Source organism: Asterias amurensis, chromosome 7 (genome assembly GCF_032118995.1).
Source record: "Asterias amurensis chromosome 7, ASM3211899v1".
Lineage (NCBI taxonomy): Eukaryota > Metazoa > Echinodermata > Asteroidea > Forcipulatida > Asteriidae > Asterias > Asterias amurensis.
Genome location: NC_092654.1, coordinates 21556857 through 21570905, shown reverse-complemented (window position 1 = coordinate 21570905; position 14049 = coordinate 21556857). Strand labels below are relative to the sequence as shown.

Below are 14049 nucleotides of genomic sequence, written 5' to 3'. Positions count from 1 at the left end.
AAAACAACTCCTACACAAGTACATACTTCCTGCAAATTCGAATGCGGTACAAATTTTGACATCACGCATTCGCAACAAATAATTCGCATGCTAATTTTGAATGCGGGAATCAAAATTTAAGCATGTGTCACAATTTTTACAGAGATTCCTAGTCTACAGACTGTAGTATTGGGTTTGTCAGGTTTTAAATTTTGTAATAATTAGCTTTTGATGTCCATTGAAACTAATTGATTCACTTTTTCAATAACTACCAATCATGTGTGTTGGCTATATATAGGCAGGCCTACTTTGTCTTTAATTAAGGTTTCGTACTTGAAGAATTAAGAAAGACCTCATCAAAGAGAAAAACTACACCGTGTAATTCATTCACAGTCCATTCAAATTGAATTAGGAAGCAACTTGGGCTTCCGGGGTCTCAACGTTACAAGGTCTCAATTTGTAAATTAAGAGAAACCTTTCTTGTTTCTTTAAGATTTGAGAGGATCCCTTGCTCCCATCTGCTACATCATTGCTCAGACATGTCTGAGATGGTTTACCCATTCGGTACCGCTTTACTCATCAATGACACATCTTTCAATCAACCTTGTACATCTAGTAGTCATCGCCGTCTTTAATTAAATCAGATTTTTTTCTCTTCTTCTTCAAAGCCATGGCGTGCGAAGGTAGTCGTGCCGACGATGACTGCCTTGGGAGAGGGAATTGATTGGACCAATCGGATGACCTGGCTAACTGATATGCAAATGAGGAGGTCATGATCATTTCGGTTGAGTAGATCTCATTTGAGATGCATTGTGAGGGATGCACAGCGTAGATAAAAAAAAACAGTACATTTCAACAGGATGTATTATTGACGCTAAATAATTTATGTGGTATCATTTTGAAAATATGATTAAAAATACAACTGTCCTTTTAAGCTCTTCAGTGGCTTCGAGGTATAATTTCAGCCAAGTATTTTATTGACACTAAATAATTTATGTAATATCAATGTGAAAAAAATAGAATCGTCCTTTTAAAGCTCAGGTGGCTTCAAACAAATATTTCACCCCCCTAAACGACAAACTATGTTCAAACTCTCCAAATCATCCACATCAAGCACATTTCTGATCCTTCAGTCACACCAACGACAATCGTACCCCAATGACACGTCCACCCCTTCCATCTAATGTTGAATGTTATTCTTAGCATCAGTCTTGTTTGTTCATGATGCTACCCCCACTTCACCATGTGGCCTTCTCCAGCTTAAATACACCCCCAATCCCTCTAGAATCAATACCTGGATTTGACCTACTCAAGTACATCCATCTCAAGGAGGCGCCAGGGGTTAATCCCCTCCACCCCCTAATCCTTCCTCCTGGATAAAATCAATGGTAAATCTCAGTGTCCATTCTTTGTACTCTCCGCTAGGTAAAATCAAAACAACTCATTGGCTCCTGGTCTCCTCCCACTGGTAGGACCTTTGTGAGATGGTTCAGAGAAAAAGGACCCACTGATCTATGGTTGAATCAACCCTTACAGAGCCAAGAACACCTCTTCATCTATCCCCTCCTTAATCCACACCCTACACTGTCTGTTTTGTAGCTCCTCCCGACAATCAAATTGCCAATTAAATCAGCAAATAAATTGGCCTCACTATATGCACTCAGCGCTGGGACAAAGATGTCCCCCCCCTACAGTTGGGTTAGATTCAAAATCAATGCAATGGACCAAGACAGGATTAACTTCACAGTGGATGAAATCAAATACTCAGGGAAGAAAACAGTCTCCAACAACAGCTTCACAAAACACAATAGAAATGTTCAGCTTGCACCAGATTCAATCACAAGGCCTGATTAAATACAGTCTCGAAACGGCAAGACAATTTAGTTTCTTGGTAAAGGGCACTTGGGGAGTAGCTTTCTCACATTACAAAGGGCACCAAGGCAATGACCAGAGACACGAAGGTAATTGCCTCCATGAGGTATTTATAGGATTTCAATTGCCAATAGTATCTAGGTAGGCATACATTCCCAAATCTTTCTAATTGCCAAAATCAAGGATTAAAAAAGGACCCGGACAGTCAAAACAACAAGTGTTTATGCCCAATCTTATCCCAGTCCCATCATCAACTTGGTGTTTAGTGACATGAGAAGAGTGAGGGAAGATTTGGGCTAGTGCTAGCACAGTTTTCTAACAATGGTTTTCTATTTGATTACTCTAACTTCTTGGATGGAATTGCATACTGCCTACTGAATAAATCCCAGGCCTTGAGCTAACCCATATAGCACCCACAGCAATTGCTACGGTGCCCTTTTGCTGTGGTGCCCTCTTCAAGGTTCCAAAGCAAACTTACATTTTCCCCATACCATAAGTGCCCTTACCCGAGGCAAATTGCTGTGCCCCTTCAATCAAGAGCAAAGTCCGGGGTCTGGAGTCTACATAAAGGGGCCTTCGCACCTGTACACAATGATTAGGCCCATCTGAAATTGTGCGATTGAGCAATAATCATACAGAAACTGATAATAGTCATTCGAACTTCGTTTTCTCTGAAATGACCTGTTCAGTAGGTCAGAACAACTTCCTGGTGATAAGTTTTTTTTACAACACATTGGGTGAAGAAATTACTAGCCATAACAAAAGAAAAGTACAATGCCATTGAAGGCTTTGGTTCAGTGAAGTTTCAGTACACATCAAGGTGTTGGCTCTATAGATAATACTTTCAATTTAAACGTTTGAAAGAATTATTCAAAAACATTCCTCAATAAAAAAAATATATATCACCCCTCCTTGCGATTAAAATACTGCCAAGCCCCTAATTATTGTGGACCTTCAAGATTAAAAAGCATTAATACTGCATTAAGATATTAAATCGCGTGCTCCAAAATTAATTAAAATCATATTAAAAACCATACACCATTTTTTTTCTAGGATGTTTTTTCCAAATAATGTGCGGTGAAAAGTGACAAACTCAGTTGCTACAGACAAAAACACACCAAGGATGAAATGGAAAGACATTCCCTTCTTAAAAAAATGTGTTTTCCTTCAATTCAATTCAATCGAAGATAATTCAGGAAGTCCGATTTAAACAGGATTCTATAACTGAAAACCCTTTAAGCCACAATAGTTTATTGTTCCTCATTATATTGAAGCTCACTGATGTATGCAAATCAACCCAGATCAATTCTAAAGGTTTGTCTTTTATAGAAAGCAAGAAGGCTTAAAATCCTGTCAGGGATGCCAGGGCTGGAGTGGTTTACTCTGAGGATTAGCAAACATCTAAGCCACTTGAGTTGCTATTCTAATAAGCGCAGTTATGTTTGAATTTATATTTATAGCAATGGGGTATGAACTCAATCATGGTATGTAAACTGTACACATCCAGCATTATAAGTAAAGCTGGTATTTATGCCTGCAAGAGGAGTGCTAGTGTCAAGTGGCTGTCCTGCTGCAGACAAATGCCATGGGCAGGATTTGCATATTACATGCAGGCTGTGTTGTGCACACTGAGTGAAGAATTCATTAGTAGAATGAACAGGGTATCTTCCATCCATTTTATGAAATAGGATGGATAGAGTAAGTTATGATGTTCAAAATTAGATGTAATGACTGTTTGATATAGAATAAAATAGTCATGGATTAATCATATTAATTTAAATTATTTTCAAAATTGTTGTAAAAATGCCCTTCATCTAAAAAAAAACCCAAAAACAGTTTATCATGTAGGCCTATATTGTCTAAAAACCATGGAAGAATAATTTTTCCTCCATGCTATAACATTTCATGAATTACACACTTAAATGCACAATAGTTCAAAAAATAACAACTTGGAGAAAAAAGAATACACAGAAAAGAAGTAAAGTAAATTTGTAGGAGGTTAGACTAGGAATGAAAACTGAGAAAATGCAGTCTGCCAATAAAAAAAATCTTGAAAGTTCAGAACAAGGAAGGTAGGCCCATATATAGAAGAAGGCCTTCCTCTATGGTAGGCCTAATGGGTTAAGTTCAGAGTATGAAAAAGTAAACACCAACCCAAGCTGTAGGTTCCGTGTGAACTAGGAATGGTAGTAGAAACCCTTATCGTGGAAGTGTATCAGGGTTAACCCTTGTGTTTCCAGGTGCTTCTGGTTCACATAGCAACTACCCTTGTTTAGGTTTGTTCGGTCTTGCAAGCTACAATGATTTAGTTGACTTATGATAAATGAATGACGCATCCTTTGTTTCATTATAATAGTTTATAATTATTATATTAAATACTGACCTGTGTGTGTTCTCTGATGGGCTTTCAAGTGTGAACTTTTTGTATACACTTTCCTACAACCAGTGAATTGACACTTATGGATTCGACGTTTGCTGTCGGGTGACTCCGCTCGTTTACCTATGGACCGGGCCGGGTTCACACTCCGAACCCGCACAGTTGTCCTGTCCACAATAGTACCGTTACTGTGCACCATGCTGACGGCAACCAACTGGTTCATAGGTACAGTCACTGGCATCATTCGTGCGATCTCCGGGGAAGAGGGCGGTGTTAACGTAACGGTACTGACTTTTGCTTTAAATTCCGCCCTGAATGGATCACAAGTTACTGTCGAAGTCGGTGACGGTGAAAGTTCACCCGAGCTGTCCCATGATGCACCACTGGAGCTAGATAGACTCATCGTGTCTATGTCGAAGCGACTATCGTTGCTCTCACTGTCTGATAGACTCAGTAGTGTCTCTACCTCCTTTTCTCGGATGACCTGTTGACACGAGAGGATGAATTTGTTCCAAGGATTCTCGGGTTCTTTGATCTTCTTGTCTTGTGTTTGGCAAGGCTCGGCTTTTAGGTACCGTTCCATCTCCAGACAGTTCTGAAAGTGAAAGTTCACAGAGGAAAATAAACCATGGAATTCAAGTTGTACAAAATCGTTTTACATGTGCACAGAGTACATCAGATTCGTATTCTGGCAGCCAAGTTATCAAAATAAAGGTTCACATCCACGCTGTGCCATTTATATAATAAGTATTCTTGTGCGAGACACTTCACCATAATTGGCTTCCCTTCACCCAGATGAATTGTTGTGGCAGGGTATTACAGGCCTGTATGCTTCATATTTAAAAGGGGCAAGAGCACCAAGGCATTTTTCTCTTTGCTAAATGGCGCCCTAAGAGGAAATTGTATTTAAGCATTTCAACGGCACCAAGGCTATCACATTTGTTGCCTCAATGATGTATCAGACCTGATGTTATTTCTCAAGAAACCCTTTAAGCACTTATATCCAAGAGTTGGGCGATGACGACACAAAGTAGGAAAAGTTGAAGGAAAGTTTTCTATCCATTTCAAGCGATATGACAGACCTTGACAAACTTAATGAATTATGCATTTTTTTTAAGCAGCATGAATAATTCATGTTTTTCATCTGAGATCCTGAAATGTACACCCACTTTACATGTACCTGATTGAGCTGGAATTAGAATCGGTGATTATTTTCAACTTGATGGCCTTGATATCAGCAGATTAAAAAATAAAAGTACACAGTTATATGAATGCCCTTGATGCTTACACAAATCCCAGAACACCAATAACCACTCTACCAAACAATGAACTAACCCACACAAATTCCTGTCTTTATCAGAATGAAAATGGAAAAATAATTCAGCCTGTGCAATGATGCTTGTCCATTTGTAACAGAGGAAGGAATGACTCTCATATCCAAATACCAGAAACTGGGGTAATCCTGTCCCATATGCCACCCCCTGACCCTGTAGTTACACACCCCTGGGCCTGGGGGAAACGAAACCATTCAGAAGCTGACAGGTAAATTCCACGAGTGACTATTATACAGTGATCAATTATAAAAGTATAGTCAACTTTGAAAAGTTTGTAGCCCCACATTTTCCAACTTGCCTATACAAAGTTTGTTTTTCACTTCCATGCAAGAATGACATTTTTAAATGTCCTGATAGTTCTGTTGAAAATGTACCCCAAGGGAAAAAGTATTCAACTAATTCAGAAGTAGGTTATTTAACTTTAAAAATATGATATTATATTAATATTATTACTTTATTGGAGCCTGGAAGCAAGCATCCACAGGGGAGGTAGAACTGTGTCATCAATACGAAGATTAAATATTGCAAAACTTATAACCAGGACAAAAAACAACCATGGGTCAACTAAACAACATAAACAAACCTAACGTTTTTACTCCTAAAGTAAATATCAAATACATAAAATAAAAGTTAAATAAAAAACAAGAATTTTATGAGACCCTTCAATAACATTTGAACTGTTTTCCACATCAGAATTCACCAGGCCTCAACCAGCAAGTTGTTTTATGTACATGATACAGGCCTCGTTAAAAAATAATTATTTTCTTCTGCAACTGATGCATTTTTTGTTGACATTTTGAGTTAGCGGAGCTTTACCAGGGAAATCAGTCACGAGAATGAATTTTTTTTACAGTCAATGCATTGAATGAGCCCTGGTACACTATTCTGCTTTTAAAATATCAAAACAATTTGTCACCAATTTAAGGCCGTATCTGCATTAACGGCCACAGCTTTGGCTACATCTGTTGCAAAGGACGCCCTGTATCAACACATAATGACAAGATGCTCTAGCCATAGACCGTTATCATGCTGCCTCCATCTTGGTCATGCACCTCGTATCGAATAACAATTTAATGAATGCTAATGATCATTTTGCAAATAGGAACCAGGCTATTTTGTTCATCCAGCCTCGTTTTGGTAACATTAATATCAATGGGAAAAAATGGCTGCACCATGATAAAGATCTATAGCCAACTTGGACCCATATCTGAGACTTGAAGCACAAAGTAGTTTGTACTTTTTATAAGTTTGAAGTTTCAAACAAATCAGAATTATCCAGACCAATAGAGTGATTGTATCCCAACAGCACTCCCAAAAAATAATCAATTCAGTGGATTTAATCATAGAAAAAGGTCCTTTCTGGTTTAATAAGTAAATGCTGTATTCACTGGACCATGGCGTCCCATAATTCGCTGAACCATGATGACATCAAAGGGTATCTTAATCATCAGCCCTGTTGTCCCATGGGTGTCCAAAATGAAGGTGTGTAGGCAGTCAGAGGCTTGTTGAGTTGATTATCAATGGCAGGTCAAGGGCAAATTCAACAAAAAAAGCCGCAGGAATTTTCACCCTAGTGTCATGGTGTGGTTTAATTCTAGGTAAAACTACACAATATTATTGGGGACCTTAACCCCCATCACAGGGCCGGAAGAGAACACTTCCTTTTTAGCAAAGCAGACACCTTAAAGGAGGACATTGACGCACTGGAGATCTTGTCTGCTCAATGGTTTTAACACATGTATAGCCAGCAGTCAATCTCATTAAACTTTGAAAACTTTATAATGAAATTACATACGATTGGTCAGAGGCAAAGTTGTTAATTTATTAAACAAGAAGGTTTAATGGAAACAGTAGGCCCTCTACTTTCATAATTCATCCCTGATGCAGTTATTCCTAAGAAAGACACCATACCACAAGTCAAGCATACTTCAAGACCTTTTAGAGGTTAAGCTTCATAAAAATAATACAAGTTTATTGAATCATATTCCAAAATATAAGCCTACACCAATGAGTGCATAACAACATAATAAAAAGGAAATTATTTTGAAAAGAAAAGTTTCCATCATAAACAAAATAAGGGAACAATTTCAGTAAATTTCCTTCCACTATTAAACATAATAACAACAGTTGTTCTGGCAAGTGTCCAGTCTAAAACACTGCCAAATGTGTCAATAAGCATTTGTCCTACACATCGCCCTACAAATTGTTCCGCCAGAGTTGCGTGCTAAAAGGTCTTTGCGTGTTAAAAGTTAAGACCGATGTATTCTTCCTTCTTGAGATTCACTCACTCTAGTATCTTGTTTCCTACACTGAACACATCTGTCGTCTAACATGCTGGACATCACTTTCAATGTCAAATGACAAGACAAGATATGGTTAGTCTCTCTAAGTGGACAGCCTTAAAGGGAGATGCATGCATCACTGGTTCATAGAACAGTACTTTTAGACTGAAAGCCTTACCCGAAAACAAAAAGAGAAAATTACAATCGAAGAAAAACCCATAACATTTTTGAAACCTGCATTCCATTCCATACAGTCAATATTGTCACTGGTTGGCCCGTCTCACATTAAAAAAAAAATCGGTCTCTCGATATTTCTTACAGACTTGGGTGACCTCTAGGTTGGATAGAAACAGATGACACCGTTTGAAATACTTTCACTTCGAGGTGAGTTCAGTCAGCTTCCTGAAGAGAATAACTACATTTTCTCAACAACATACTGTTTAAAATTGTCCGAAGTAATCATTCTAATTTCATATTCTCTCTCTCTCTTTAGTTTTAAAGGGGACAAGAGACATCGTCCTAATGACAGGCAGATGACACTATCCATGTTGGGATTCGATTAGCGTAGTGTTTGTTCTTCATTGATCTCCAAAGAGAGATGCGCATAAATAGTGACTTATTAACCCAGTGTACACGTACACCCTTTAAATGCTTCTATAGACATCTGTATTTCAACCCATTCAGTTTCCAATCCTCTGAGTCACAAGACTATGTTAGCCACTTTGAATAAATTATGCAAATTAGCCAAATTGACTAAGGCATCTCAATCCCTATCGCAAAAATACTGGTATGTGAACATGCCAGTGGGCTCTACCAATGTAAACATCAGTGTTCATTAGTGTTCACATCTAATTACTTCTTTGGTTTTTAATCTTTTAATGCTCGTTAGTTCTCGCCTATGAGTTAATATCCCAAAGTTGCTATTTGTTCAAATAATTTGCAATAATTTGATGTTCAGTTCCTCCATCTTTAATTTTGAGAAAAAAAGATCAATCAGTTGACTGTTTTCATATTCAAGAGTTTAATTGCTAAAAATTGTGTGATAATATTATCGACAAATCTCCTGGTTTGTATTTGACGTTGTGATATCATCTTATATTCTTGCCATTAAGTTTAATAGTGTCTGATGTACATGTATAATTCATCCAGCTGCTTGCTCCTAGTTATCTTTATGGTCAAGCGTTGTAGACGTACAACAACTGACCCGTAGCCCTCTCTATCTACACTTTGTGCATCATAATTCTGCCAATGCCATTGACAACTATGTACATAGTACTAACTGAGGGGGAAAAAGCTGCAGGTAGACAGGGTATTTTTCACACATATCTCTAGGATTTTTTCTAAACTGTGGGGCATTCTGGATCCAATTTTTATATGATTTGCCGAAGCACACTGAATTAAAACAAGGTCTTTGGAATGTTTCCTACTTGATGTTTACCTGGGTTTTAAATTTCCTAACTGTGCTTTCTGTTTTCTCTTGATTTTCTATTACAAATTGTATCACTAATATTTGTTTGCAATATCAGCCGAAATGTTCACGTATCAGCACCCACTTTTTGCGTATCAGCCCAATACGCTAGCTTGTGCATGGGAGAACCATGACAAATATTTATATTAAATCAAGATGTACTAATCCATGGGAAAATCACTCTACTCTAACATGGCTACATTATGAAGGGGGTAACCATGTTTCAGCCCCAGAAGTAGGTGGCGACCTGCCCAACCTGACAGTTGACCGATTATTCCAAGACGTAAACATGTCTTCAATATACACAAATCAATACACAAAACCTGGCTGAATATTTCAATGATACAAATATATTGTTGACTGCAGTGGAAAGTGGAAGGCCTATATTTTTTACCCTTGAGTTGCTTTTAATCATCAACAACTCAATACCAAACCCATTCATAATGAGAGTGACCTTCTCACAGAAACAATCATCCACTCCCACAAAAAAAAAAACAATCAACACTCATCAAGATGGTGGTTTTTGTTTTCTGAAGTTGTCTTGCTGAAGAACTGTTGGGTGCAGACTTGGGATATAGAGTTGCAAATGAGTCAGTCAGTGAGGAAACAGGAGACTAACAAGAGCCAGCGGCCCAGTTCCATAGAGCTGCTAAAGCTTTAAAAAAAAATGCTAAGCACAACAAAATTATGCTTACCAGAATAAGGCTACCAGCCAATCTGCCATGTCACATGTACAAATTGTGACTGGTATCCTGCTCCTTGCTGCTTAACAAAAGAATGATATCAGCAATATTTTCTGATTAAGCATCTCTATGAAATTGGACCCAGATGCTGTCACAGTCAGTTGTCTTGTTTTGCGTCAAGTACATTTTCACAAGATGACAAATCCTTATCTGTTTGAAATGGGAAATCACTTAGGCCATTAGCCACATGCCACCTGCGACTAATATCAAAATTCTACATTGGGCGCTTATTTGGAGTTTTATAGCTGAAAACTAATGTGGCAATCCAATGTGCGAGATCAAAACGAATCAAGATTTCTTTCACTACCAATGTGGTTTAGTCATAACTGAATAGTTGTTTTCAAAACACATTATCCAGAGTGCATCCACCACTCTGCCAGCTACTTGTGTAGGTCTATACTGTCAAGCAACAAAATTGTTTGTAACACTGTGATGATACTATCGTTGTGGATGACTGCGACAACAAACAAACAACCAAACAAAAACAAATCAAGCGGAGTATGTCCCCCTGTATACACTTTACAGTTTAAAACCTTCGCAAGGGAAAACATTTGTACAGAATTAAACATTTCAATTAGTGTATCTCCAGGCACTACAGTTGAGTTGAGTATGCTCCACACACACTTCCACAATGCAAGACCCTCTACCAACCAAACTCAAACATTCTTCAGCCTAAAATCCAGTGGCCCTCTTTTCCCTGAAGATTTAAAACCTGAAAAGATTTGAAAAGACATTCCACGACATTGTTGAGAGAACTGGGGAGAGCTACTTATAGCAGATCAAAGGCTATTAGTCTTCCAGGGAAGGCATTGAGGTGGGAGGGCCTTTCACAGTTAGAGTGTGGGGGAGGACCTCCAGGTATGGGCAACGCTTTATTGACGACGCTTTATTTTCAAATCTTTTCTGAAAGAGTTTTAAATCTTCAGGGAAAAGAGGGCTTGTTGATGAAGAGAAGATCTTTCTAAGATGGAATGGAAAGCGAGGATTGCTCCTGGACTCAATAAATAAAAGTAACTAATTAACCGGTGCCAGCTGATAACGACTACTCTTGTGTTCCAAATCAAATGCTGAGCTAATTTTTAATCGGGATGGGGGATGGAAGGACGCCATAGATGCATCATTCATTATATCAATGTGGTAGTTCACAATGTTTTTACTATATTAGGAGATTAAACCTTGTCATGTCAGATATACACAACTCAACGATATATCATGAAATCTAAATCCAGTTACTCTGTATCCACCTGGTTTCTAGAAGTTAATTTAAAACTTTTGGCTTCAATAATCTTTTGAATAAAAAATTACCATGGAAATGCAATATCAGGAAGGTATTAATACGCAAGAGGCAATTTTATCTGATTTACAGATATCATTGAGTTCTTAAAATCCATACCCTGCTTTTTATGACAAATACGTAAACGTCAATTATGCTTACTTTTTACGGTAATGTTTTAGTCGTGCTGCAGATTTGGAGTGAAAGTATTTATGTGAATCTAGTCATTAAATTACAATACGAGAGTATCACCGTCTTGACCCTTCAGAGAAATTACTGACTTCAAATTCAAACAAACCTCCAAGACGAGTTTGCTCTCCCATGAAAGTTCCACTCACTTCTAAAAATAAAATTAAGCGACTGCAACCTGATAAATAAATATTACACAGGCGGAACTTATGAAACCTATATAGCCCAGAGTCAGTCAGTTATCTAGATTGTGATTCAATCTGGGAGTAGTACTGCAGGGCCAGCATATGGGATTATCAAAAAGCTACAGTATGTTTTAATCTTGTAACGGGCAGGAAGATAAACCCTCGAGTGTGCATGTTTCAAAGTTAAATTTAATGCAGTTGTACTGCTATGACCATGGGGTTCCAGAGTTGCACTTTACATCTTGATTGAATAGAGAAGAGAACTGGAAACATTTTTTGAAGTAATGCATGCATTGACCTCGTCGTCTTATCTGAAAAGCGCAAGAAGGCTTGGGGAGATCGCTCACTAGACTACACAGTGTTCTATTACAGTTGGGATTTATTCACAAATTGCACATCAATACATTCCCAGTGACTGAGTACCCATAGGAGTTAGCGTTAAAGCCCCTGAGCTGAAACTCGCTAAGCAAATTCATCAATTAAGCTGAACACCAATTTGCAGGGAACCAGTCAGGGAGAATCATGGTGTTTTGGCTGGTGGTCCGTTTACAATCAACATGTCAGCAACCCTTTTCTGCACTTAGCAAATTGTGTGCTGCAAAGCCTTTGAAATTAATTGGCTACAGTTTGATGGGGGTGGGGGGGGGGGGGGGGGGGTTAGATCTACCATTTTCCAGTGCCTGGCATGATATTAGGGGTGGGGATACAGGATGACCATTGGGGTAGGAGTTGTGTACATAAGCTCTCACAGATGACTTATATCTAATTTGTACTTTAATCCCTTTTTAAACCCTTCTTAACTTTGCTGTGTTGTGAGAGGGGGGGTCAACTTTCGGAAGTTATCCCTCCTGTGAAATGTTTACTACCTCACTTTAAATCCCTCCCCAAAAATCCCTCAAAATACAAAGAAACTGCACTTTTTATCTTAACAATCAAAACAGCATATTCCAAAAGGATTAAAATTCCTGACAATATTTGCTAGCAGGGTCATTGGTTAACTACACTGCTCTGGAAGGGGACTGTTAAGTATTTGCCCCTGGAGCATTTCATTCCACTAGAGCATGCAGTGTGTGAGTGATCATTCAATCAGAGAGAGCTGCACATAACGCTGAGTGGACCAATCACAGAGTAGCTTATGAGTCAGATGCTTAGCCAATGAGTTTACCAATCTTGGATGGAATAATTTGTTGGTTTACTAACACCTATACAACAGTTATAACTAACTTTGATAGGAAGTTGATGAAACTTCTTAGACAAAAAGACTCCTTTTCAGAAACCTTGTTCCTCTTTGAAAATAAATTTCCCCAAAAAATCAACAACTGCGCACACATTGCCTTCAAAAAAACTACAAATGTTTTGATGCCGTCCCCTTCCCAGTCGTTCGAAACTAAAAAATGGTACCCCCTGAAAATAATGTATAAATTCCTACCAAGATTACTGAAGATATTCACAGATATCTTTTATCACTATCAGAGGAAGGACTCCACCATAAATGAGGATAAGTTACTGTGTCAACAGATCAATGATAAAACGGAACTAGCAGTTCAAACCAGTAATCAGGATGTGTGATGTAAAAACATACACTAACTCATCATAGCATTGTGAATGGTTGCTGAAATCGACTACTTTGAAAGACCAGAGAAACAGAACACCAGAGCCAAAAATCCGGAAAGCCACTGCTAAGATTAACTCAACTTCAAATCCAAAACATTTCCAGTTTAATACTTTTACAAGTATCAAGAGTTTTTTCTTCAAACAGTACTTCAGAAAAAAACTCTTGTTAATGAAAATATTTACAAACTTGATAGTTGTGTACATAATTAGAGAGCATCATTTCAGTCCAGAATTCCTTCAAGATGTATAAATTGCAATAACTAGGCCTACAGCCTGCTCACAAACTTCCTTTTCTAAATTCATTTAGAGTTTGTTGACAGACAAATTGCACAAACATGTAAGCCTACCACCGTAATTAGAACATACCCATTCAGGCATATTTAATTTTTTGTAGCAGGTCTACAGCGTCCACATGCAAAGGCTGACAATATAATTAGTGAAGTGTAAATAATCTACAACAAGGTCGTCTGTGAATGGACTAATATTTAATGTAAGATTTAAATGGGCAGCCGACAAGGTTTTTCAATTTCTCATTTTTGTGGTTGTACGTTGACAACCAGTCTTCCTTCCTTCCATTTGATATGCACATGTTCGCTATCTTGATGACCATTCTCTTCCTGCATGGTTTTAAGCCCAACCAACAAGGAAGCATTTAGAAATTAGAACGCTGCACAAATAAACCAATGTGGTTTTGAGAGTCCGATAGTATTCACTTGAACAGAAATAATATTTG

At 38.1% G+C, this 14049-nt stretch overlaps 1 protein-coding gene across 1 annotated transcript in view; it reads right to left on the bottom strand.

The window, feature by feature from the left end:
• Positions 1-14049, bottom strand: part of LOC139939437 (Krueppel-like factor 6) — a 41989-nt gene that overhangs the window by 19125 nt on the left and 8815 nt on the right. The window contains exon 2 of the mRNA XM_071935348.1: positions 4235-4823. Coding sequence (XP_071791449.1) covers positions 4235-4823 — 589 coding nt within the window. The remainder of the gene's footprint in view (positions 1-4234; positions 4824-14049) is intronic.